The sequence below is a fragment of the Pinus tabuliformis genome, chromosome 3_2, assembly GCF_031772625.1.
Source record: "Pinus tabuliformis cultivar Carrire ecotype Pingquan chromosome 3_2, CPIR1, whole genome shotgun sequence".
Lineage (NCBI taxonomy): Eukaryota > Viridiplantae > Streptophyta > Pinopsida > Pinales > Pinaceae > Pinus > Pinus tabuliformis.
The window spans coordinates 624801152-624828724 of NC_142302.1; the positions used below are offsets into that span (position 1 = coordinate 624801152).

Below are 27573 nucleotides of genomic sequence, written 5' to 3' on the forward strand. Positions count from 1 at the left end.
CGTAAATAAGCTATATATAACTAAATATTGGTATTGGTATATATAATTAAATACTTGATCATATACAAACTAGTTGGAAGGTCGTAGTGTAACATGGTGTTGCTTTATAAAATCCAATGTATCTTAAACGATTGTTAGGCACCAATAATAAAAATTAGTATATAAATTGATTAATACAGATCTACAGACGGATTTATACACATACATCATACATAAACACGCAAGGATATGTTATTGAATGCTTCTTACAGTTTACCATTTTTTAACCCAACAACCTACATCCTTAAAATATGACATCCTATAATACTTATCAAAGAAGTCATTAACTTGATTTTAAATATTTCTTGAAGTATATTCAAACTGTAGTTATATTTCCATCAACGTCACCCAAAAGAGGCCATGTATCACGTGCAGAGGTACCCATAACAAGGAAACCCACAATAATGAATCAATTTGCTACTATATTACCTTACTCTATCCTATTAGTATAGAAAGGAACCGCTTTCAGTGCCCCTCGTTATTGCTAGGCATTGTCACTCTATTCCTATTGACCTGCCTATTTGGTTAACAGTGAGCATTAATATAAATCCCAAATAGTCTCTACGGTTTAATACTCCATGCATAAAATTCCAACTCTCAATGCTCCATCTAATGCTTGTTGCCCCCACTCTAATACATGCACAAAGAAGGAATCAATATTATTCAGCTTCAAGATTTCGTGTTTTCTCCTTCCTCTGATATGATAGAAATTTCACTCGGGGGGAAATTTGACCTCCAAGGACTAAACTGCAAAAGGTAATTAACAAGTATTATTTTTTGCATAGTAAATACTAATACATCGACAAGTAGACAAAGACTAGCAACATAGGCCATTGTTACGTTGCAGTTTCGCATTTTTATTTATAATAATCTTTATAGGAAAACACTTCAAATATTAAATAATCTCACAACATAAGAAGCAATAGAACATAAATGAAGTTCAACAGAAAATGTGTCTCTCACCACTTGATCAAGCAAATAAATATTCAACTTTCTTCTTCTCGTTTTTCATTTTTCTCCTCTGTTGTCTCCACCGCATGAGAAGACTCATCTGTAATAACAAATCAAATATAGATATAAGAAACGAGAACCATATATAATGCCAGCCAAAAGTTAAAACAACCATGTGATCATCTTATTCTTTTAATAGTATATTACAGACACAATTGATGCAAGCTCTTTGAAAGAAGGGTCTCTTATTAATTCAAAGGCTAGCCATTATAGACTTTATGTTAGTTTGCAGCAGAAAATATATGATATCAAAAGTACATTTGATTTTAGGATAAGATCCAAGACAACGCATGCAAATATCACGAATAAAAGTTTCTTCCCCATCCCTCAGAAAACAAGATTAACAGCTCCTTAATGTAAGATAGCATTCACTGAAAATCAAGACAAATGAAAGAGTACTATCAAATCTGGAAAGAAACTAAGCTTCAATTCATGCACACATTCTTGGCTTTGGAAAACATGTGCAAGAATATAGAGATTTTACCTAAGAAGCACCTGTTCACTCTCCTCGTATAACCTCTCCTTTTCACATGATGGCAGAGCATAGACTTTGCAAGGTGAGGTGACATATGAAGATGGGTCCATGCTAAATTTTATTTTAACTTTTTTAATTGGTGCTTCTTTTTCTTTTGACATTGGTAATCAAGTTTTTCCCCATTTTAGTTTTTATATACATGCATGACATGGAACATGTCTTCTACCCTAGGCTGTAGAGTACACCAACTAGTAACCAAGATGAACGTATGGTGCTCATATAGAGATGTAAAGTTAAAACAACCATGTGATCATCTTATTCTTTTAATAGTATATTACAGACACAATTGATGCAAACTCTTTGAAAGAAGAGTCCCTTATTAATTCAGAGGCTATCCATTATAGACTTTATGTTAGTTTGCAGCAGAAAATATATGATATCAAAACTACATTTGATTTTAGGATAAGATCCAAGACAACGCATGCAATACCACGAATAAAAGTTTCTTCCCCATCCCTCAGAAAACAAGATTAACAGCTCCTTAATGTAAGATAGCATTCACTGAAAATCAAGACAAATGAAAGAGTACTATCAAATCTAGAAAGAAACTAAGCTTCAATTCATGCACACATTCTTGGCTTTGGAAAACATGTGCAAGAATATAGAGATTTTACCTAAGAAGCACCTGTTCACTCTCCTCGTATAGCCTCTCCTTTTCACATGATGGCAGAGCATAGGCTTTGCAAGGTGAGGTGACATATGAAGATGGGTCCATGCTAAATTTTATTTTACCTTTTTTAATTGGTGCTTCTTTTTCTTTTGACATTGGTAATCAAGTTTTTTCCCCATTTTAGTTTTTATATACATGCATGACATGGAACATGTCTTCTACCCTATGCTGTAGAGTACACCAACTAGTAACCAAGATGAACAAATGGTGCTCATATAGAGATGTAATCAGAGTTCTTCTTTAAAATTCTTGAGAAGTTACTTGGGCTCCCTTCCTGGGAAAATGGCCCAACTGAGAAAATAATTACAACTGGATCTGATCAAGCTGACCAGCCCTCCTTGGCTGATCTGGATCTCCTTGCTGTCCCCTTCCTTGGACCCATCACACTCACTGAGATGCCTCTCTCAATCTTGCGCTGATGTATGGTGTCTACTCCTTCTCCCTAGCCTTGCTTTAATAACTTTAATTGAGCTGAATCCATAACCGTAATCTCCAAAGTGATTGACTACCAAGATTAGTTCTCACTTCACTTGAGATCAAGGGCTGAGATTAAAACATTATCATTAAAGTAATTTAGTTTATTTTTCCAAGTTTATTTTAGCTCAATAAGCCAACATAATAATTATGTGTTTTTCCTAAGTCTAACTTAGGTTAAATTACAAAAACAACTTGCTCACACTAGAGCAAGTGTCAAAAGAGACTTTGGGCAACTTCTGCACGCTTAGACACTTATGCCTGTGCAGAAATACCTGCCGGATCTACTGAACCTCACTTACAAACGAATGAGAAGATGCAATGCCAAGGATGCTAGAACTAATGCCTTGAAAATTACTAGTTACTATTGCATCCATTCTCATTGTTCTGGACTTGCAGTAGCTATACAGTAGAGTGCAAATGAGTGTAGTGCATGCAAAATTAACATGCAATTGTTTTGCATGGGGGAGTATGGATGAAACGAAACAAATTTAACAGGTAGGTGTGTAAGCTAACTCTTTCTGCATCAAGTCGTACTGCACCTTGGTGTGTGATAGATTCCCAGAAGCTCTTGACACATTATTTACAAAGGCAATTTTTTGGAACATAACCCCAATGGTTGAGCATAAATGAGGTTTTAAGAGGTGCCAAACTCTGTCTAAAAGCATACAAAATAGTATTTACTATTTAGCATTTGAAATAAGTATTTAATTCTTTAATACTAGCAGTTGTTACTGCAATACAAAAAGGATCATCCTCTATGACGGATATTCTACATTCGTAACCATATATTACATATATTTCAACTTTCATATCTTGTGCTACGTAAGTTATCTTGCTAGAGATGCAGAGCATATGTAACTGCTGTCCATTAAAACTTTTGTTGATTATGCATGTCAAATACTTTTAACGCCTTCAATGCATGCAAAACAATTATTTTTAAAACTTATTGAACAGTTGATAATCTCCGTTACCTGCCATTGTAATTAAGGTAAGAAATGTAATTTGGAGTTGAGATCTTCTGAAGAATAAATGAAAGAAAAATACAAAATTCTCTTAGCTTGTATAAAATTTAACATGACACCTAGAGGATTCAGGCTGTAATCTTTATATAGGGTAGAAGGTGAAACCATATACCGTATTCAGTGAACATGGAAGACATACATATCCAGTCATTTTGCCCCTGTCCTCGTGAAATTCTTTCTCAGATGGATGAAAACCAAGGCAGAAATAAAATGGAGTAACATTTGGGCATGCACTCTAAATGGAAATGAACAGATCAAACAACCTCCCATTTTCAATGCAAGACAAAAATAACAATACCCAATCTTTATTACCCTGTCCTTCTGAAATCCTTTGTCAAATGGGTGTGTTGCAAACTTGCTATCAGAAATGACTTGACAAAGATCTGAAAATTGAAGAAAAGACAAAACTTAGCAAAAAAATCTCGGGCATGACACAGCTGACTCATGAGCTTTCTTCACAGGCCAAGTTTTTAGCATTTTTCTGAAATGGTTTCTTGCTCTTTTATTGACTCACAGAACTCCCACAAATTGCTAATTACTTGATGACTTTTCCTACACTGAAATAGATTAGGTTGAGAGAGATAACATAAATGAACTAAAATTCCTGTTTTTTCCTCAATAGAATTGACATGCAATTCTAACTGCATACAATTCTTAAGTTATCCACAATGAACATATTCAAATCAATGTAAACCATAGTTAGCTTTTGGGGTTACTCCAAAGTTTTTTCACTTAGCTAGGAGAGCACTAAGTCTCCTAGTCCCTTGGCGATACTTGATGGACATATGGATGACTCAGTTTGAGTGGACATATTGTTGAGAAATCTAGGGCAGAGAGATGAGGTGATTTCTCTAGCAATGATAACTTCTTGTGAAGACTTTTTACTTTCTTAATTAAGTTCTTCTTTGACTTGTTTATTATTATGTATTCTTCTCCATCAAACAGCTACCAAACCAAAAAGAACAATGAGACAAAGGACACAAGATGTAGGCTATCAGCCAGGGACAAAACCTCTCCAATCTTGAGAGGAAAACACACCGAATTCTTCTTCTTATAGAATCTTCAATTGATGAATTCCAAGACCAAGTCAATGCTTCTTCTTGATGAACTTTTCCTTCTCTTAGTCAACACTAGTCAAACTTGTACCACAGCTTCAGATTTCAGCCCTAACTCAGAATTTCGGCTAGCTGTTGCAGACCTGCAATTTCGGCCTCTTCTACAGAAACCCTAGATCACACGTGTGGCTGGAATATGGATAGATTATCCTCCTTTTGATTTCACTTGACCTAGACTCCCTTCCTTGACTATTCGGCTTGCTAATTTGACCTTCTTTGACCCAACTTTGGCTCCCTTTAAGTGGCTGCAATTTTCGGCCTTCACTGCTGCAAATGATGCCCTAACCTTCGCACGTGTGGAGGAGAATTAGCCCAAAACAGATCAGAAAAAGCTTCGCTCTTCTTCCTTCTTCCTTTGCTAGGTATAAGACACCTTACTCTTCCTTGATAGAACTTTTCTTGATGCATGAGTGAGGTCGAGCTCTCCTTTATATAGCCCTTCATGAGCCCTCAGAGGGTCAACTTCATCTTCTAGAGAGGCCGACTTGATCATAAGCACTTGACAAGGTCTTGGAGGATTATTTGACTTGACTTTGACTTTCTTACAATATGTAACATGCCCAAGAAGGGTCTCTTATACATGACAATTACATTCTTGACTTTATAACTCAATGACCAACCCTAAGAGCTCACAATGGGAGCTTGACCTAAAAATAAATTTCTCTTGAGCATGAAACCCATGCATCAAGAACAATAATAATAAATTTATTTTTCTCTTTTCATTGAATACATAAAATCATCATTACATATGCCATTATGAAGACCGAACCTAGTTACATATTTCAACACTCCCTCTTAACTAGGGAGGTATTCATAATCCATACAAGGTACTTGGACATTCTCAATCTGAAGAATTCGTCAAATTGGTAACCCATTTGTATAGCATCATATCACCCAACATTGTCACATAGCAAGGCCTTGACTAACAACTCTATCTCTCCACAAGATCAAAGCACAATGCTAGCGAGACCAATGATTTATAGACACCCTCATCACTATCTCTCTCGGAACATACCCCACCCGAGTTCACTCAGAGTATGTTCCATCAAGACTATTCTTATCTCGGATTCCCAGTCCTCAAAGAATATTGGTCCTCAACGACTACTCTTATCTCGAATTCCCTATCACATCCTCAAAGAGTATCGAATGCCAGATGATTACCCAATCCTCCATTGTATCTTCCCAGGTGAAGACAAGAATGATGTGTCTATCTCTCCCTTTCAATTAGGGAGGATATGCCCATTCCAGTGAAGGAATGGGAATGTACCCAAGCTCCCTCTTAATCAGGAACTTGACCAAGCTCCCTTTAGACAAGGGACTTGCTTCCAACAGCTCTTTAGGTGGAGATCGTGGAACAACTAACTGCTTGAAGAGCTCCTCCTTTCGATGTCATGAACTTTTTCTTTATTCAAGGGTCTTCATCCTTTTGAAACTTCTTCATAGGGAATTGACCATCCATCACTTTCATTCATGAATCATGTGAGTCATGTCATCTTTTCTTTTATTGGAAAGTGATCCATTAGTCCATATCTGGCCTTTCCTTCAAAGTTCATACCTTGCTACCTTCTTCGCGTCATGTTTCCTTCTAGATATTGCATCCTACCTCATGAGTGTCAATTGTAGATGACATCTACAACTCTTCCTTTGGTAGCCCTGCATTAGCCCATCCAGATATTGTTCAAAAAAAGAAAATGAACATTAAATTAAAAATACCTTTGTGATGGTCTTTCATCATGACATCTCCTTGTTTGCATCTGCATCCTGCAAATATATTGACACATCTCCAAAAAGATATACAGCGTCAAGGGTCTCCATTCTTTTTCAGACTTTATCCGGATCTTCATATCTTTCCTATGGAGATATCATAGTCAAATCTTCTAGTCCTTGTATGTTGATTGCCTTCTTTATAGTTGCATTTTTCATGATCTATTCCTTTCTTTATTCACACATTTCCTCCCAGGAACTTCCAATCATAGTTCCTTCAAATTTGTCAACCACCTCATATTTCATATGAGGACATATTATGTTGATTTCATCTAGTCAATGTGTGAACCATGCCTTTATGCATCCTTTCAAAGGAGGAGATCCTTTCTTTTGATCATGCTTTTGAGGTAGAGCACTCATTCATGATATTTGCAACCATATGACATGACTCTACTTAATCAAATACAAGTGTACATACCTCATCTCTTTCTTTCGGTTACCTAGACTTCCTCTAGCAGCTCCCTTGATTGAAATAACATCAATCCCTTAACTTGCTTCACTTCTTTTGACATCATTCCATCATCCCATGAATCCCATACAAGTTGGAATTCCTGGTGAGTCACTTGCTTCTTCCAGTAGGTGAATCTTCCAATGAAGATTCCAACAGAGGATTTTGATCATTCTCATCCTGCAAATGCTCCTTTTGAATGATGTATGATGAACTCTATACTAGATGACTTTCTTCTCTCCAAAAGTACTACTTATTCTTTTAATGAGGTTATTGAGAGCTACTTCCTTCTATTGCTATAGATTCCTCCTTCAGCTATCTTTCAAGCTTCTTATGATGATGTAGAGAGCTCTTGCTTCAATCATATGCTTTCTTGATGCCATCATGATGCATCCTATCATGCTTCTAATGTTTCCTACCATGATAGCTTATACTTTACAAACAAAAACAAAAACTTGAAAAGCACTGGGTGAAGAAGACTTATCTCAACAATAGTAGAGATCTTTTACTTCCTCCTTTTTGGATTTCTTCTTTTCAGCTTCTTCCACTTCTTCAATGATATGGGCTTCTTCCCTTCTTTGTTTGTTGTTGTCCTTCTTGAGCTTAGGACACTCTCTCTTGTAGTGCCCATATTCTTGACATCCATAGCATTGGATTTGCGACATATTGATCTTCTTTTTCTGACGACCAAACTTTCTAAATTTTCCTTTTCTTCTTGTCATGACAGCAAATGTTTGAACCTACTCATTTGATCCTACATCACTTTTTGCATTCAAACTATTTTCTTCAATCTTGCATAGTGACCATAAATTATTGAATGGGATAGCTTTCTTCTCTTCATAGGCCTTTGATACAAGGTTACCTTGTTCATCAGTTAGTGCATTTAGAACAATGGTAATCATTTCTTTATCGGATATCATTTCTCCTAGATCTTGAAGTTGATTCATTATTTGTGATGCTTTGGTAAGACATGACAATATCCCTTCATCCTTTGATGCTTCCTAGAGGGGCACTTGCTAGGTCAAGAGAAACAATGAAGATAAAGCCCACAGTCGCCACAACTAAAGCTTCCTACTTTTTACGAACTTTCACCGATGGTAGGAGACCCGATATATATAGAGAATCACTTATGAAATATAAATCAGCTAAGATGGGTGTGATGTGATCGTGGGGACCCTTTCCTAGGGGAGGCTCGAGAATGGGACTTGTTTGCTTCTTAAGCAAGGTACAAAGCTTTCTAGGATAAGGGGATGAGGATTTAAGGGCTAGGTTTAAGGAGTGTGAATTGTAAAGGAGCTTCCAAAACCCTAAAATCCTTATTGAACTTGGTTTCCCAAGTGGTTTTTGAAGAATTGACTTTTCAAAGGTATGGGACCACACGGGACCAAGTGGACCCAGGTTAGGTTAAGGGGAGGGAGTTTAGCAACCAATGATGATCTTAACCTAAACAAGGAAGGGGAAAGGATCAAAACAAGAGTTTCCACTTAGAGGTGCCAAATTGATCCTATGAGGTACTAGCCTAGGGAACATTAGGGCAAAGTTTGGTCTTAGGGCTAGGGCTTGGGATATCTCGCAATCCCACCGTCAGAATTTCTTCAAATTTGGAGGACTTTGAGGATACACCAGCGCAATACAGGCCCGGAGATCGAACATTTTCTATGGCTACTTTGTCAGGAAAATGATGCCCTAGGTGGCTCAACGTGGTTAGACCTAGGAAAAAGGGGGAAAATGAAGAAAAAGAGGTTTTAAGGTGATCACCTTATGGTGGATCAATGCCTAATTCCTTTGGGGATATGGAGTCAAGAAGAATTATGAGAGTGGATCTCATTTCTAGCTCAAGGAGGCTTTAAGGGCAACTTCATTTAGCATTAGGGCAAAAAGAGAGTGACCTTAAAACGTTTATACTTCGTTTGCAAATCAAGATGGCTTATCAAGATAACTTCAATCTCTAGGAAAATTCGTTCAACAAACATGGCCCATACATAGAGATATGCTATATAGAAACATAATTCCACAATGAAGCAGTAAATGCATGCAGCAATTAGCCCTAAAATAGCAAAAATCCCATGATCAATGTATGTGACAAAGTAAAAGAAAATAGCATCAAAATTGTACTTACATGTAAGAGAATATATCCAACCATCAATACATTTGCCAATTAAGAAGCTCCAAGATAAGAAAATGCAATCCAAACATCAAAATTCATCCATGCTCCAATTTCGTCCACCAAGAAGGAAATGTGAAATTCTCAAGAGAGAGAATGATCCAATCCAAGTGATGATGAGAAATGAACTCTCATCATTTGTATTTATACTCTCCTAATGAGTTTGATTTACCTATTTGAGCCTACATTAGCCCATAAAATAACAATAATGTGCAAATAACTAATATTTGGTGACAAGCCCGCCAAACTAGCTCATAAACAAAATAACAAGCCTCTCAAGAGGTCAAAAAATCAATAATGCATGTCGTTGGCCTCTTTAAGAAGCCTGATGAAGTCCATAAGTGCCAAAATGATGAATTGGACTTTCAAAAGTAATGGACAAGGGGTTGGCCCCTTGTCCTCAACATAATAAACCTGTCGTGCTCCCAGTGGCTGTGATGGCACACAAGTGACCTCATCGGTCACCAAGTAAGTCGAAGATGCTTGTAGACCATCTGTAAGGGCTCAGATGATGGTGTAAGTGATGCCACATCAGCATACAAGCACTGGGTCATCTGCCAAGTGCATGGTACAATTGTGGGGTCTGCTGGGCAAAGGTGAACCAAGTGCATTTTTCTCGTCCAATAGGTGAATCTCGAGCAATCTCTGAACATCTCTGTGGATCCATGGAGTGTTGTCTACTACTATGGAGACCCATGGCTCTCAACACACACCCTACATATGCCAATGTAGACCTCTGGAGGGTCAGGACCCCATATAGGGAGGCCAAACCTAATATGGAAACCACCTGCAATCCTGCATACAATCCAATGTGTCCCCTAGCCTTCCAATACATCAAGTCGTCAAGGAAATCAAGAGATCTTAAAAACCATGGACAACAGGTGGGGACTTCATAATGGCCTGCCCTTCCATAATGGGCTTTGGCATTTGCTAATGTCTCCAAGCTCTAAATGGGGTTAACCAAGTATCCTATTAGGCGGTTTCTACTTCTAAAGGGAATAGTATGTCCAAAGCACACCCTTCAAAAGGGGTGGTATGTGATAAAGAGATGAATAGAGTAGGGGATGAAAGGGGCGGCCCTAGGCCACATGCTAGGGTACAAGGGTAGTTAATAAAAGGGAAGCCCACACTTGAGTATATAATGTATAGGAGGGAGAAATCATGGTACATGAGGTGTCCCAGCCATGATTTTTCCACCCTTCTTTATATGCCTTTTTCCTTTTATTATTTTTCTTTAATTGGCTGCTCGGGGCTCAAGGGGTAAGAGTATGATATATGAGATATAGCAGTGGATACCCCCTTTAAAGTAAGGTGGTTCATTGCCCACCAGGGATTGGGACAATCATGGGTTCCTAAATGATAAAGAAGGCTCATCTAGGGCCTGTAGGAACTAGGGTGATGGCCATGATGATGGGTTAAAGATCATGTATTGGCTTTTTCCCACATGCTAAATGTGTTTGTCCTGACGATCTTTTGCATTTTGTGGTACATTTTCTTGTTGAATGTGGCCAATCATGCTTTTAATTTTCTTTTCAGCTGCATCAACCTCACTCTAAGCCCCAATCAATGTTTTATTTATCACTTCTATGCTCAGTTTTAAGTCATGTCTAAGGCACATTTCCAAAGATTATCATGGACAACTTGTAGAATTTGTTTGAGGGTTGATCAACATAGTTTGTGATAATCATGACACATATCTGAGCTCCTCTGAGGTGCATCTCATTATATCTTCTGATCAATGTTTCAGTGGTGTGAAACCTCCTCCTGAATGCAGGACCTGATACAAGCTTATCTCAGGATTTTGGTTAGACTTGTTTGATCCCTTTTGGTATCATTCTTGTGGTAGACCTAGACTAGTGCAAAGGCATACATCCTTGTGTTGCTTTCAAGCATTCTGAGGATAATCTGTCAGCATATCTGAAGTATATTGAATAATTTTGGACTCCTCTCTTGATGGCTCAGTGGTGAAAACTTATGGTTTTGAGAAGCTCTAATCTGTGCATTTCAAAGGAAGTATTACAGGCGGTCATTATCATGAGTTATCTTTGAAGTCTTGGATTATTGTTTACTGAACTTTTGGGGGAGCTCCAATTTACTGGGTATAGTAGATCTCGTCTATTTTAGAATGGTTTCAAAATCTTTAAAATCAGACAACTGTAGCTACTGATTAGTCTCTGGTAGAGGGCAGTAGCACCATATACAGAAAGAAGGGTTAGAGCAGAAAGATAAAGACAGTTTTGTAGTAGAAGACACTTTGCTTCAGCATATTTGAAGACATCCTGAGTGACTACATGTTGTACCTTAGGTAGGGCTTGTCCTTGATCACATATGCTGAGTGGATGGTTGTGTGTCATGTCATGGCTTGTAGTATTGCAGAGATGTCTGAGAGCTACAGTGTGAATGCTGCAGAGGTATGAATGCTGTTTTGACATAGGACAGGCTGATGATGCAGGATAAATATGATTATCGAGCATACCTGTGTGTGTTCACTGAAGAAGCCAACACATGTGACAGGGTTATCATGAATAAAATCAGTGCCTTGGAAAGGGCCCAAAAATCTAGTTATATTCCGAAAGGAAAACCCTTTCCCAAAAAGCAAAGTGAAGAAGATAGACCAAGATCATCTCAATTCCCAAACACTTTGGCTCCAACTAATGCTGTTGAGCCAGACTCATCTTTTGAGGATGAGGGAAGTGAAGAGGGAGAGAGTGAGGATGAAGAAATTGATGAGCAATCTAACCTTGTGGAATCTGACATCTTCAACATTTTGCTGGGGGGCTCGTACACACACCCTCCCATTAGTGAGGTCACTCTTAAGGAAGAAAAGGAAGAATCCATTCTTAACTTTGATAGCAAGGGAATATTCAAAGGGGTCCTGTATTCACGAAAGGAAAATAACAAACACCCTACAACCTCTAAGGAACCATCTAAAGAAGACTCATTGCCCAAGCAAGCCCCTCCCAAGGAGTCTTTCCCTGAAATTCCTCCCAAGAAGGATCCCCCAACCAAAGCTAATTCAAAAAAGGATCCTCCAAGGAAGGAAAACATCAAGAAGAAAGAGAAGGGAAAAAAGGTTAAGCTTGACATTGACATAGGGGCTGCCGTGGGAAAAATAACCATACCTGTTCCTTTGAAAGAGATTGCAAAACTTCCCGAGCAACAACAACAAATCAAGAAGTCCCTAGGTATTTAGGAAGAAAAATTACCCGAAGATTTACAAAACATTCATATTCCTGACCAAAACCCTGGGTGTGAACCATTTATACTCACTTTGGTTATCAATGACCTCTCCTTGCACAATTATATGTCAGACTCAGGGGCTTTTGCAAATATCATGCCCGTAAAAGTTATGAAGCAATTGGGTCTCAACATCACTAGACCATATAAGAAGGTGTGTGGTTTTAACTCCAAGCCTGTGGAGGTGGACGGTCTCATAAAGGACCTTAAGGTTTCTTTGGCTAGGAACCCTGACATATCCCTTCTCATGGATGTTGTTGTCATTGATATTCCTGAGGTGTGGGGAATGCTATTATCTAGGAAATGGGGGGCTACCATATCTGAGGAGCTCAGATACGTGTCTTGATTATCACAAACTATGTTGATCAACTGTCAAACAAATTCTACAAGTTGTCCATGATAATCTTCGGAAATGTGCCTTAGACATGGCTTAAAATTGAGCATAGAAGTGATAAATAAAACATTGATCGGGGCTTAGAGTGAGGACTAGATTGCAAATAATTTCCCACAGAGTTGCTTCCGAAATCAATTGTAATATGCCTCAGAAATTTGCCATATATCGTCTTGATTTGTTTAGAGATATCAGTGAATGACTTAATGTAAAGTAGACTCCAGAAACACTGCCTCCACCACAAATTTGAGCTTCAGAAATATCTGCTTAGAAGGCCAAGAAGGGTTAATAAATTTGTCTCAGTTCAACCTCAGAAATACGCCTGAAATGCATGTAAATTTTCCTCAGAATGTGCGTGGACTTTGCCCAAAAATGCCCTACCACAAGGCCAAAAACAAATATTCAGTAACCCGCCCTAGATTTATCCACAAAACTTCAGGCAAAGGGTTCATATTCCTACGCAAAAGCCTCAAGGAAATCTCAGATATTTTCTTCAAATGATGTGCCACAGATCTGATCCAAGGAGGGTTGAATATGCATTCTACAGATTGATCAAGGAGGACCGACTAAGTGTGCCTCTGGAAGTGCACAAATCTGTCTTTGAGGGAGGACAAATGAAAAACCATAGCCCAAAATAGAACCTCTAAACCAAAAGAAACCGTCAGAACTTCGACCTCCTCAGCTGCCCTCAGCCTCATACCATTTCAGAGCAAAGATATACAAAAGATAGGTGTGGAATAAATGCCTAATGAAGGAGATGAGACACATATTTATACTTAATTGAAAGCCAGATGACATTAGGATTAAATTCAGATTTTAAATTCTTGGAGACAAAATAATTTCCCTTCTTGGAAGCCGACCTTCAACAATTTGAATTTGAAATAATAAATTTTGGAGCCAAACTTCGTTGTCCTTTTAGGGCCGACTTGCATTTGGAGGGAGGCAATAAATTTGAATTGACTTGGATCCACCAACCAAATTGATTCATTTGATCACAAGGTATTCAATTCAATTTTTCAATGAAATTCCTCCTTGGTCTTAGCCAATGTTGAGCTGCCACATCAACTTAGCATTTGGGGACTTTGACCATATGAAAGGGGCTTCAATTTTTTATGGGGCATATTTCCTCATCTGTAAGGAGCCTCATGGTGTGCCACATACCGTGAGAATCGGCATGACGAGGAGCATCAATTGATGAAAGTCTCCAAAGCAAATTCACTGATCTTCATCCTCAAAAACTTCAATGAGTGCGACGCTTCTAAGGTTTCCTTCCATCCTTCCAGGGTTTCTTGTCTATTGGAGTTTCCAACTGATGTAATCCATGACGTATATTAAGAGCATTCAATAACCAATGTTGACATCAATGAGAACACCATTAAACGGGTATTTGGTTCCCAACAATTATTAGATGAACAAATACACAGCCAGATTCTTAACACAGACAATATAGTGGAAGCAAAAATTTTATCTAAAATACATCACATACATATTTATGCCCAATCAACAGTTCTTCATTAATAAATTAATCATGGAACTTACTTCGGCTCTCATCCTAGACTGGCCCAACTAAGAAAATACAGATTACAAAAACTGATCACTAGCCTTCCTGTGCTCTCTCAGAACCAACACACCCTCACTGAGAAGCCTCTCTCAATCTTGTGTTGTTGTTGTGCCTTAGCTTCAACACTTAGGCTCAATTTATAATTTTCCTAAGCTAAGATTGACACCCAAAATTAACTCGTCAAGTTAACTAAAGATAAATGAATTAACCCTAGTTAACTTTCCTATCTTTAGGTTTATTTACTTAAACTCAATTACAAGTCATAATTTAGCTTGCTTTACATGCAAATCTCATGCATGTCACATGCAACACATCCGCATGCATGCAACTCACTTGCATACTTTGCATGTTTCATGCAAGCTCCTAAAGAGAAAAAACAAGGTCCTTCTACTCAAGACACATGGCTAGAAGACATTTCGTAAGTACAGAAGTACCTACCTGAGCTACAAACTTCAACACTCCCTCTTAGCAAAGAAGGTACTTCTGGAAGAACCTCCTCCACTTGGATATGTTTCCAAGCCCATCTCAGTATCTGTAGCTACTCCCTCTGACTCTAAAGCCTGTCCTATTACCTAACCTGAAACCTGAGCTAAGAAACTGTCACATCCAGCCATGCTTCGACGATCCTGCTCCCAAGCATCCATCAATGTCATCTCATACCAACTAAGTCTCCTGACAGTACCTGAAAAATCACTCTTCCTTGCCATTTGTTCCCTCTTAGTAACTGACATTGATTCTGTATCCAAGATCCCCTCACAGACACCCACAAGTTGTCCCAGCACCCAGTATGACTACCCCTCTCTGATGCCAAGCACTACAACTTCATCCAAGGTCACTTCCTCTAAATATAGAAGCACCTATCCATCCTAGAACAAAACTCTATACCCATCATCCTCCAAGGCTGATATTGAGAGCATGTGTACCATTAGCCCTGGAACAAATCACAACCATGTCACTTCCTGACTCTATCTGAAATATGACACATCCAACCCCCTTCACTACATGCATGGTACTAGTCCCACTAAACACACTACAGTTCAAGCCTGTCTCTGAATACTGCGGAACACTGACCTCATACCCGTCATGTGATCGGATGCTCTATTGTCCACTAGCCATAACCCACTTTCCTCACACAACAGTACTATTGTCCGAAACACAGGGAACTAGAGAAAATTCCTTTTCAAATTTCTCCGTAAAGTCATCAATCTCAATTGATGTTGATGCAGCGACTTGACTCTCCTTCTTCTTCTTGTATGGACATTGGCTCGCATAGTGACCAATCTTGTGATACGCAAAGCACTTCACTTTGCTCATGTACTTCATGGAAGCAGATCCCCCACTTCCCTTTACTTTACCTTTGCCCTTTCCAGCAAGAGCAAAATTCTCCTCATCATCCTTACCATCATGTTGGCTTGCAGTTTTGGAACGTCTCCTTGTCTCTTCCTGTACGAAATCATCCCATAATCTATCCCAACTAGGCAGATTCTCCCATGCAACACTCCCATCAACAAACATATCCCATTTTGGAGGAAAGCCACTCAATGCTAATCTGACCAACTCTTCACTATCAATAGTTTCCCCCACTAGTTCCAAGTCATCTCTAATTTAAGTGATCCTAGTTAGGTATGATGCAACTGTGTCAGTTTCAAGCATCTTGGCATTTCTCAGTTTCTCCTTCAACACTATCTTTCTATTTTGGTTTGTACTCTGGTATAACTTGGTTAAGGATGCCCACATCTCAAAGGCATTCTTCTTCCCCGTCACGAGGTACAATATGGTCTTTAATGGAGTCCAAGATTATTCTCTTAGCCTTCACACTCTTCTTATTAAACTCAGGGAACTGTGTAGGATTTGTGGGAATATGGACGGCCTTCTCCATGATGTCCCACAATTCCTACTCCTCAAATAATAGAAAAAATTGCTCCTTCCAAGGGCTGAAATTTCTTGCCCAACCAACCAATCCTCGTAACGTAACCCAATAGTCATCGCAAACCCCACTAAACAAGAGTAATTTTCACCCATTTTTATTAATTATCTCGCTAACCAGCTGCCTTACTCAAGCTTGCACCCTGCGCCCTAAGTGGACCCCTCATGCTACAGTCTACTTCCTAATGTGTCAGCCTGGTCCCTGTAATCTACAACCCTGCCAGACTATTGTTGATCTAAATGGGTCCAAAAAAACCTCTAAGTCTTCAAAAATCGCTTAAAAGATCAAAACTATCACATAAGGAAAACCTATGGAAAAGTCGGATTACAGTATCGGCAGGCGAAAAACACAAGAAAACAGTGAAAACAGAGCTATCAACGGCTTGAACAGTGAATGCACAGGAGTCGTCAGATCTGAGCAATCAACAGTCCAGATCTGATCGGCAAATCGCAATTGGCAATGGCAAGTGAAGGCTATCGGCGGAGACCACATGGTATACACGACAACGATCAGCGGGGTCAACGAGGACCGTCAATCAAGCGCGCAGATCGACGGCCCACGTTGCATCGCAACATCACGTCGGCAAACCACAATAGAGCGCTCACCAAACGGCCCGGGGTTATCACGATATGCGATTGCGATCAATCGCATCGCAATCGACAAACACAATGGAGCGGGGCTATATGCATACATATATATGCGATGCGATTAGCCGGACCCGATGGAAATATAAACGCCACTTCATAAGATTTGAGATCCGTCAAATAGCATTTTTAATGTATTTTCATGTATTTCGTTTATTAAACGAAATGCGAAGGGAAGCGTTGATGCGATGAAACCCGGACCCGAAGGGGTTTGGGAATGAAAATGAATAATATTTCAAATCCGCCCAAAGCCATTTTTACAGGATTTTCATTGTTTTAACGTATTTTCCAAATGCAAAGGAAATCCACGAAACAAGTGGGATTTCGGGAGGAACAAAGCGGTAAGTGGTTTGGGCCGTGCTCCGCCCGAGCCCATACATTGGCTGCCACGTGTCCAAGCCGAGGAGAGAGAAAACCACCCTCATCGGGCGGTTAACCTTCGTATGGAAGGGACGCCCAAAATAGACCACAGCCGTTGGATCTGGATCTCCCAGATCAACAGTGGAGGTGTGATAGCAACTTATAGGCGGACCCAATAGGAGAATAGGACGCATTTATGAATATTTGAAGTCCGAATGAACAGTGCTTTGGCGGTTTTTCCTGTGTTTGAACGCATTTATCTGTGTAAACAGAGAATGGTCGTTTCAAGGATTTCAAAGGGCCCAATGCACTCATCCGTTGCGGAACACGTGGCCACCTCCCCTAAAGGCGTTATGCAGTGATTATTTACGCTCAGAAGGGGGGTTCGAGCGGACAGAGGTCGGGAGACAGAAAGCCGAGAAGAGGAAACGAACAGGCAAAGCAGATTGGCTTAAAGCCATAGAAAACAGAAGACAGAGGCAAGCAGTAGTGCAGGTAGTGCTGAGAGACTGCAACAAAGACAGAGATTCAGTGAGGAGAGTCTATGTACTTCGAAGAGACTTGGGGGATCCAAGTGAAGCCTTATTGTTTTGTATCTGTTGTGTCAAGCTCAAATTGAGCTCACTGTTGTAAAACTCTATTTTGAAGGCATAATAGAGAGGTCACCACTGAAGGCTGGACCAGGAGTGTTGGGTGAACTCCTTATTAAATTTGTTGTTTATGTGTGTTTTCTATTATGCTTCTTTACTGCTTCATTGTCTATGTATTTCGCAATCTTATCAATCCATTGCACAAAGTAACATAGGCATATCCATGCACATGAGTCTGTAATACCTTATTAATTGTCTTAGATCTCAATATCAGATCAAGTGGTATCAGAGCTTTAGGTTTACTAAGGTTAGACAAGCTTGTGCTAGATTGGTGAATGCTAACTAGGTCAAAGCTCAAATTAGGAGAAGGAGAATTGGTTGAGACTAACCCAGAAATAGGAAGGGTCTATCCTAGGAGGAAAATGGCAGAAGAAAGTCCCTTGGAATCAGACTCTCAGTTCATGGAAAGTTTCATGACCATGAAAACAATGGTAGAAGAGACGTATCGAGAATTTAAGAAAGGTCGAAGTGAAGATTCTTCAACCTCCAAACAAGACAAAGGAACCTCTTCTAGATGGCCATTCAGAAGGCAAAGGGAAAGGAAAAGAACCTTCTCTATCAACACCTCCTTCTAGCCCTTTGATTAAATTAAATGTAAAATTTGATTTGCCAATATATGATGGAGAATTAAATGCAGAAAAGCTAGATAACTAGATTAGACAGATTGATGTATATTGCAGGGTGCAGAACATCGATTCAGAAAGGAGAAAGATTCAGCTAGCCAGCCTTCGCCTTGGAGGAACTGCCCTAGTGTGGTGGGAAGGCAGGACACAAGCTGATTTGAAGAAGCATGGTAAAATTCTTTCTACCTGGAGTGAATTTGTTTCTGCCATTAAAAAACAATTCTATCCACTAGCTTATATGCAGCAAGCTATGATGAGTTGGCAAACTCTTCACCAATTAAAGGGGCAAAGTGTACAAAGCTACACCCAAGAATTTAGAAAAAGAGCTTTAATTCTAGGCATTTCTTTAGACTCACCTGAAACTTTGTTGAAGTATATAGGTGGTCTACACAGCTATTTGAGGCACACCATTCTCATGTTTAACCCTACTAGCATAGATGAAGTATCTATTCAAGCTACACATCTAGAGGCTAGAGGCAAGAATGTGAACCCAGAGGTTGGAGGATCATCAAAACCCACTACAAGCAAGAACAAGGAAAAGAGAAAGCAGAAATGGAAAGAGAGTAAGGCAAACGTTGTACAGAAAGACAAACCTTCATGCACTCACTGTAAGAAGGGTGGACACGATGATGAACATTGCTGGTCTTTGCATCCGGAGCTGAAACCCAAGAAGTTTGATGGCAAGAAGAAGAAGACTACTGCAGCTATTCAAAAAGATTTGGGGTCAAAGTCAGGTGATGAAACAACAGCCACAGCTATAGGTATAAAAGGTAAAAACTCTGAAGCATCTACTAGTAATTCTACACAATCTATTGATAATGAAGAAAATGAGAGGAAAAGACATGAGCTTTTTCATATTAGAGTTATTTCCAAGCATCAAAAGATTGATACTTTATTTGATAGTGGTTCACAAGTAAACTTGATTTCTGAAGCAATTTTAAAGAAGTTGGGACTACTAACCACACCCCACAAGAAGCCATATCCATTAGGTTGGGTATGTGACAAAGCAAAGCTACAAGTGACTAGACAATGTAAACTTAGGTTTGCATTTGGGTCAACATTTGTAGATGAGGTTGAGTTAGATATAGTTCCCTTGGATATATGTGGTATTGTTTTAAGAAGTCCTTACTTGTATGATAGAAAAACCATTTTCTATAGAGTTGAAAATAAGTATCAACTCACAAAAGATTGTAAAAGCTCATCAACTCAAAAATAACTACACTTTCATTAACTCAGGGCAGATGAAAAGAATTGTAAATTCATGCAAGCAATTTTTACTAATGATTGTAAAGGAAAAGACCCTTGATAAAACCAATGTATTTGAGGGCTATGATGCTAAACAAAAAGTTGATTTAGAAAAAGTTGTTTCAGAATATGATATCTTATTTCAAGAACCTAAAGGTCTGCCACCTAAAAGGGAAATTGTACATGATATTCATTTGCAGCAAGATGCTCCATTGCCTAACATCGGAATGTACAGGTTATTCGCTTTAGAGAATGCAGAGATCAAGAAGCAAGTACAGGAGCTGCTCGAGAAAGGGTTCATAAGGCCAAGCACATCACCATGCGGATCTCCAATCGTGTTGGTGAGAAAGAAAAATGGTTCGTGGAGGATGTGCATTGATTACAGAGCACTGAATAAAATAACAACCAAGAATCATTATCCCCTTCCTCGCATTAATAATCTATTGGATCCGCTGAAAGAAGTTGTTTACTTTTCCAAGTTAGACTTGTGTAGTGGCTACCATCAAGTCAGAGTAGCAGAACAAGATGCATGGAAGACTGCTTTCAAAACAAAGCAAGGGTTGTATGAATGGATAGTTATGCCTTTTGGCTTAACTAATGCTCCTGCCACTTTCATGAGAGTAATGAATGATGTACTCGGGCCTTTTATTGATGATTTTGTAATTGTATATTTAGATGACATTCTTGTTTTCAGTAAAACATGGGAAAAACATTTGAAGCATGTAAAGCAGACTCTATATGTTTTGAAAAAAGAAAATCTCTATGTGAAGTTATCTAAATGTGAATTTGGAAAAACATCTTTGAATTATTTGGGTCATATTGTAAGGAGTGGTGAATTGAAGATAGATCCCTCTAAGGTTGAAGTCATTGTGAACTGGCCTAAACCCAAATCTGCTACAGAAGTTAGAAGCTTCCTAGGAGCAGCACAATATTGGAGAAATTTTATTACTAGTTTTCCTTGATTGCAGCTCCCTTACATGCTTTGACGGGATTGAACAAGGTGTTTCAATGGGGAGGCAAACAACAGAAAGCCTTCGACACCTTGAAAGAAAAAATTAGTACAGCACCAGTACTAGCATTGCCAGATCTTCAAAGACCATTTGAGATTGAAACAGATGCCAGTGACTATAAACCCATATGTTATCATTCTGAGACATTTAATTCTGCAGTAGTTAATTATCCCACATATGATAAAGAATTGTATGCATTAGTACAGAGTGTGAAAAAGTGGAAACATTACCTATTGGGCAAAGAAACGGTTATACATACTGATCATCAACCACTTCAATATTTGCATTCACAAACTAAATTGCAGCAATCAAGACACTATACATGGATGGGTTTCCTACAACAGTTTCATCTTGTCATCAGATATAAGAAAGGCATACACAATAAAGTTGCAGATATGTTGTCCAGACCAATTATAAATGCATCTACTATACTTAAGCGTAACTCAGTATTGCATGAAAGCTACATTGAATAGTATGCTCAAGATGTAGATTTTAAAGATGTATATGCAACTTTAAGTCATGGCAAACAAGTAGAAGAATTGGATTATCATGTTAAGGACCAACTCTTATATCATTTGGGAAAGTTATGCATTCTTCAAACTGAAAGAGTTAATATAATCCGAGAAGCACATACTTCTCTAATATCCGGTTATTTTGGTGTAAGTAAAACAGTTGCACAGCTGCAAAGATTCTACTATTGGGCAAGAATGCATGAAACAGTTTCTAGATATATTAAAGGGTGTATCATGTGTGCTAAAAGCAAGCCCAGCAATAGAAAACTAGGCTTGTACACTCCACTTCCAGTTCCTTCTCATCCTTGGGAAAGTGTTTCCATGGACTTTGTTGGAGGACTGCCAAAATCTAGAAAAGGTCATGATTATTTATATGTTATTGTGGACAAGTTCAGCAAAATGTGTATTTTAATACCTTGTAACAAACAGCAAAGTTGTTCTTTCAGCATGTCTGGGTGCATTTTGGGTTACCCACTTCCATAGTATCTGATCGAGATTCCTGATTTGTTGGGAAGTTTTGGTCAAGTCTGTGGGAATTGATGGACACCAGACTGAAGAAGAGCACAACCTTTCATCCAGAAACAAATGGCCAAACAAAGGTGGTCAACAGGACAGTGATCCAGTTGCTCAGGGGCTATTGCAGCAAGCATCCCAAGCTTTGGGATGAACATTTGTGTTATGTGCAACATGCTTACAACCATGCTAAACATTCTTCTACACAAAGATCTCCTTTTGAGACTTGTTTTGGTTTCACACGAAGGTCTCCCTTGGATTTTGTCTTTGGAAAAGACATAGCAGTTGATGGACACAGTGATGTGGACAAAGCAACCAAGTTCATTGAACAGATCCAAGAAATTCACTAGGCAGTGCAAGAACAGCTGGAAAAGAGCCAAGCCAAGTACAAGACAAGGCATGATAAGCATCAAATTGAGCATAGCTTCCAAGTTGGTGATCAAGTCTAGTTGTACATCAGCAAAGACAGAATGCAAGGTGAAGAAAAGAAGCCGAAGCCAATAAGGTATGGGCCTTTCAAGATACTTGAGAAAATTGGTGAGAATGCTTTTCGCCTTGATTTAACAGCTTACATGCACATCTATTCAGTAGTTAATGCAGAGAACTTGAGACTATTTGAACCTTCATTGATTGAAGATCCCGAGGAGCAAAGTCAGTTGCCTTCTATTGATGATCTGTTGCCTGAATATCTCAATGTCTTGCAGGAAGATACAGTTCTGGACAGAAAGGTGAGAACTACGCGCAGAGGGGATGTGGAGTACCTCAGAATCGGATTCAAAGGTTCAAAACCAAGTAGTGAAAAATGGATAGAGATTGGGCAAGTGGGGAAGCTGTATCCTCACTTGATTGATGCTTAAAAACCAACTTTTGGTGGTCCAAAAGCCTTTTTCAGTGGGAAGGCGTGATCTAAATGGATCCAGAAAAACCTCTAAGTCTTCAAAAATCGCTTAAAAGATCAAAACTATCACACAAGGAAAACCTATGGAAAAGTCGGATTACACTATCGGCAGGCGAAAAACACAAGAAAACAGTGAAAACAGAGCTATCGGCGGCTTGAACAGTGAATGCACAGGAGCCGTTAGACCTGACCAATCAATGGTCTAGATCTGATTGGCAAATCGCAATCGGCAATGGCAAGTGAAGGTTATCGGCGAAGACCACATGGTATACGCAACAGCGATCAGCGAGGTCAACGAGGACCGTCGATCAAGCGCGCAGATCGATGGCCCACGTTGCATCGCAACATCGCGTTGGCAAACCACAATAGAGCGCTCACCAAATGGCCTGGGGTTATCGCAATATGCGATTGCGATCAATCGCATCACGATATCGCAAGTGGCAAACACAATGGAGCAGGGCTATATGCATACATAGATATGCGATGCGATTAGCCGGACCCAATGGAAATATAAACGCCACTTCATAAAATTTGAGATCCGTAAAATAGCATTTTTAATGTATTTTCATGTATTTCGTTTATTAAACGAAATGCAAAGGGAAGTGCCGATGCGATGAAACCCGAACCCGAAGGGGTTTGGGAATGAAAATGGATAATATTTCAAATCCGCCCAAAGCCATTTTTACGGGATTTTCAGTGTTTTAACGTATTTTCCAATGCAAAGGAAATCCACGAAACAAGTAGGATTTCGGCAGGAACAAAGCGATAAGTGGTTTGGGCCAAGCTCCGCCCGAGCGCATACATTGGCTACCACGTGTCCAGGCCGAGGAGAGAGAAAACCACCCTCATTGGGTGGTTAACCTCCGTACGGAAGGGACGCCCGAAAAAGACCACAATCGTTGGATCTAGATATCCCAGATCAACGGTGGAGATGTGATAGCAACTTATAGGCGGACCCAATAGGAGAATAGGACGCATTTATGAATATTTGAAGTCCGGATGAACAGTGTTTTGGCGGTTTTTCCTGTGTTTGAATGCATTTCTCTGTGTAAACAAAGAATGGTCGTTTCAAGGATTTCAAAGGCCCGATGCACTCATCCGTTGCGGAACAGGTGGCCACCTCCCCTAAAGACGTTATGCAGTGATTATTAATGCTCAGAAGGGGGATTCGAGCGGACAGAGGTCGGGAGACAGAAAGCCAAGAAGAGGAAACGAACAGGCAACGCAGATTGGCTTAAAGCCAAGAACGCAAAAGACAGAGGCAAGCAGTAGTGCAGGCAGTGCTGAGACAGAGCAACAGAGACAGAGATTCAATGAGGAAAATCTATGTACTTAGAAGAGACTTGGGGGATCCAAGTGAAGCCTTATTGTTTTGTATTTGTTGTGTGAAGCTCAAATTGAGCTCACTGTTGTAGAACTCTGTTTTGAGGGCATGATAGAGAGGTCACCACTAAAGGCTAGACCAGGAGATATAGCCCAGGAGTGTTGGGTGAACTCCTTATTAAATTTGTTGTGTTTATGTGTGTTTTCTATTATGCTTCTTTACTGCTTCATTGTCTATGTATTTCGCAATCTTATTGATCCATTGCACAAAGTAACATAGGCATATCCATGCACATGAGTCTGTAATACCTTATTATTGTCTTAGATCTCAATATCAGATCAATTGCCTACTATTAGATCATTTTTGGGATTCAACTGCGTTAAGTAAGTCATTCAAACGTATGACCATTTCCATGAGAGGTAGTCGTAACTGACTAATTTCTCATGATTTTTGAATAGTTCACTTAGCACTCATTGCATCGGGTGATGCTCACAGGGGTGAAGAAGTGGGATTGAAACTAGTGAAATGTGGAGAACGAATCACATAGCATCAATCATCACTTCCGGGGCTTGCACCCGGTAACCAGGACTTCCCAGGAGGTCACCCATCCCAGAACTCCTCTGGCTCAAGCGCGCTTAACTGTGGAGTTTTTCCACAATCAAGCCCACTTAGCTTGCTACCCCATTTGCAAAACCTTAGCAAGTATTGTGCCTCATGAACCATTCAAGTAGAGATCCCTTGACTCTTTTTGAATTTAAGTATGGGGGATTTACGCAGTGCATTATATTAGATCATTTTTGGGATTCAACTGCATTAAGTAAGTCATTCAAACGTATGACAATTTCCATGAGAGGTAGTCGTAACTGACTAATTGCCTACTTTTCACGAGCCCCAGCATTAATTACATTGTTGGTTTGTTGATGCTCGGTCCCCAAACCTCTGCGCTGGTGCGGCTGTTCCCGATCATGATCGGCTCTCCGTGTCCTGATGGCTCCTCTGGCAGACAACTCCCACTAACGACTCCTCTGAATGACGTTGGTCAAGATACAATGTCAATGATTCAACTATTGTGCGCAGCTGGTACGCAATCATGCTCCTGTTCTGTCAGTCGACTAAGTGGCTCTCGGTAAGATGGCAACTACCTCCGCTACTTTTTCCCCGTGTTTCGTTGTTGTATTCAGCGCCACAACCCACATAGCCTGTGGTCGTGTCTCATGGTTGTCAGTTCGACCTCTGTTGTTGGTCTCTCATGCCCACTGATTATTCCATGAAGCTCGCCTATTCCCCGTTCCCTGTTCTCCCATGTTCTGTTGTCTATTGTGGTTGTGGTTGTGTCGTCGACTGGTTGACTAATTGTTGGTTGCTCTGGTAGTTGATGCCAGCAACTGGTGGCTCAGCTATCAACCACCACCACAGTCACTCACCCTTTTTTTTCTTTTTTTTTCTTTTAAAAAAAGTGGGCCCTCTTTTTTTTTTTCCTTATTTTCCCTTTTTTTTTAATCATCCCCTTTTTTTGACTCAAAAGTTGCTTGTAAAAAAAATAAAAAAATAAAAATTTATCTCGGCCCTTAAAATAAAGCTTCGATTTGTATGATCCTAGACAACATGGCTCTGACGATCCAAAAACAAACCTGGCACCTGTAATTCCAAGATTGATTCAAAGTTGGGGCTCCAATACCATGTTAGAATTTACCAAACCTAGCACCCAGTATTTGGTTCCCTGCAATTATTAACTAAACAAATACACAACCAGATTCCTAACACAAACAATATAGTGGAAACAAAAATTCGATTTAAATCACATACGCATGGACAGATTTATTGCTCAATCAATAGTTTTTCATTAATAAATTAATCACGAAACTTACTTGGTCTCCCATCCTAGGATAATGGCCCAACTGAGAAAATACAGATTACAAAAATTTATCACCAGCCTCACTACACTCTCTCGGACCCAGCACATGCTTACTAAGAAGCCTCTCTCAATCTTGTGTTGCTATTGTATCTTAACCTCAACACTTAGGCTCAATTTACTTTCCTAAGCTAAGATTAACAGCGAAAATTAGCTTATCAAGTTAATTGAAGATAAATGACTTAACTATAGTTAACTTTCCTATCTTTAGCCTTCTTCACTTTGACTCAAGTACAAGTCATATATTTAGCTTGCTTTACATGCACATCTCATGCATGGCACATGCAACACATCCGCATGCATGCAACTCACTTGCACACTCTGCATGTTGCATGCAAGCTCCTAAAGAGGAAAAACAAGGTCCTTCTAGTCAAGGCACATGGCTAGAAAACCTTTCGTGGGTACAAAAGTACCTGCCCGAGCTACAAACTTCAACAGAAATGTCTTCATTGTCAAATGTTGGTGCCTAACTCTCCACAACCCATTCTGGTAATGGATCAAAGTCACCCAAAACTATGTTGCTTGATTCAAGGGTCTTGTTCAGCAATTGATTATGCCTCAACTTAAGGTTGTACTAAACATAAACCATGTCGTTCAACCGTTTTTGCTCCAAACAGTTCCTTTAAGTAGCTTTAGGGAGGGGCTAGTGTTGCTTTAGAGGTGGACCATCCAACAAAATTTAATCAAAAATAAGAATAAAAAAATGGTTTGAGGGGTCCAAAGTGGCACCATAGAGACTAGTACCGAACTGGCCTTTTCCGGTTCCAAGCCACCAGTTGGACCGGTTTGTCAGTAAAAATGATTGGACAGGCCAGTTCCACCGGTTCCAATAACACTACAATGTATTTGTTTAAGCCTACATATTGGGAGACTTAACATGACGCAGGGATTTCAATTCACGCACATATTGATGCCATATTTCATGATTTGATGTATTTCCAAAGCAGCTTTAACCAAGAAAAGTAGGCACTAAGAATATTCTAAGGACATTTTCCGGAGGTTTCCTTGATGCTCTCTGAGTTATAGTAACTAACCACTTGCAGTATGAAGAACACATCAAACTAGCATAGAGAACTGGAATATTTTGTTATATGACAGGGTTACAATATAACAAACCAAAAACACCATGTTCACAAAAAGTTGTTCAAGACTCTGATATGTTTTCTGGGATGCCCATGGACAATACTAATTCCCAGAATTCAACAAAAAGAAAACCATCATCAAAAGTACTACTAAAATCTCTTTGTTGAACTAATTTGATCCCTTTCAGTGTCAATGCGATGCCTTTTGTCATTTCTACCACCAATCTTATAGCTGTCATTTGAAGGAGTGATGCCCACAGCCTATGACAAGCTTTTCCATCTTCAAAATGTTTTCTCATATGGATTACCTAGAGGCCAACTCCTTCAAACAGATATACGTCTGACACAAATTAGATCATGATTAGGATATGGCATCAACATGGTTTCCCAAATAATTATCAGAAAGCATTTAACCATGGTCATATGGAATACCTGAAAC

General features: G+C 39.4%; 1 protein-coding gene across 1 annotated transcript in view; it reads right to left on the reverse strand.

Moving 5' to 3' along the window:
* Window positions 1-327: 327 nt before the first annotated feature.
* LOC149182179 (uncharacterized) overlaps window positions 328-27573 on the reverse strand; it is an 88815-nt gene continuing 61569 nt past the window's right edge. The window contains exons 2-3 of the mRNA XM_089416791.1: window positions 1003-1090; window positions 328-786 (exon numbers count right to left, since the gene is read on the reverse strand). Coding sequence (XP_089272917.1) covers window positions 1026-1090 — 65 coding nt within the window. The 3' untranslated portion in view covers window positions 328-786; window positions 1003-1025. The remainder of the gene's footprint in view (window positions 787-1002; window positions 1091-27573) is intronic.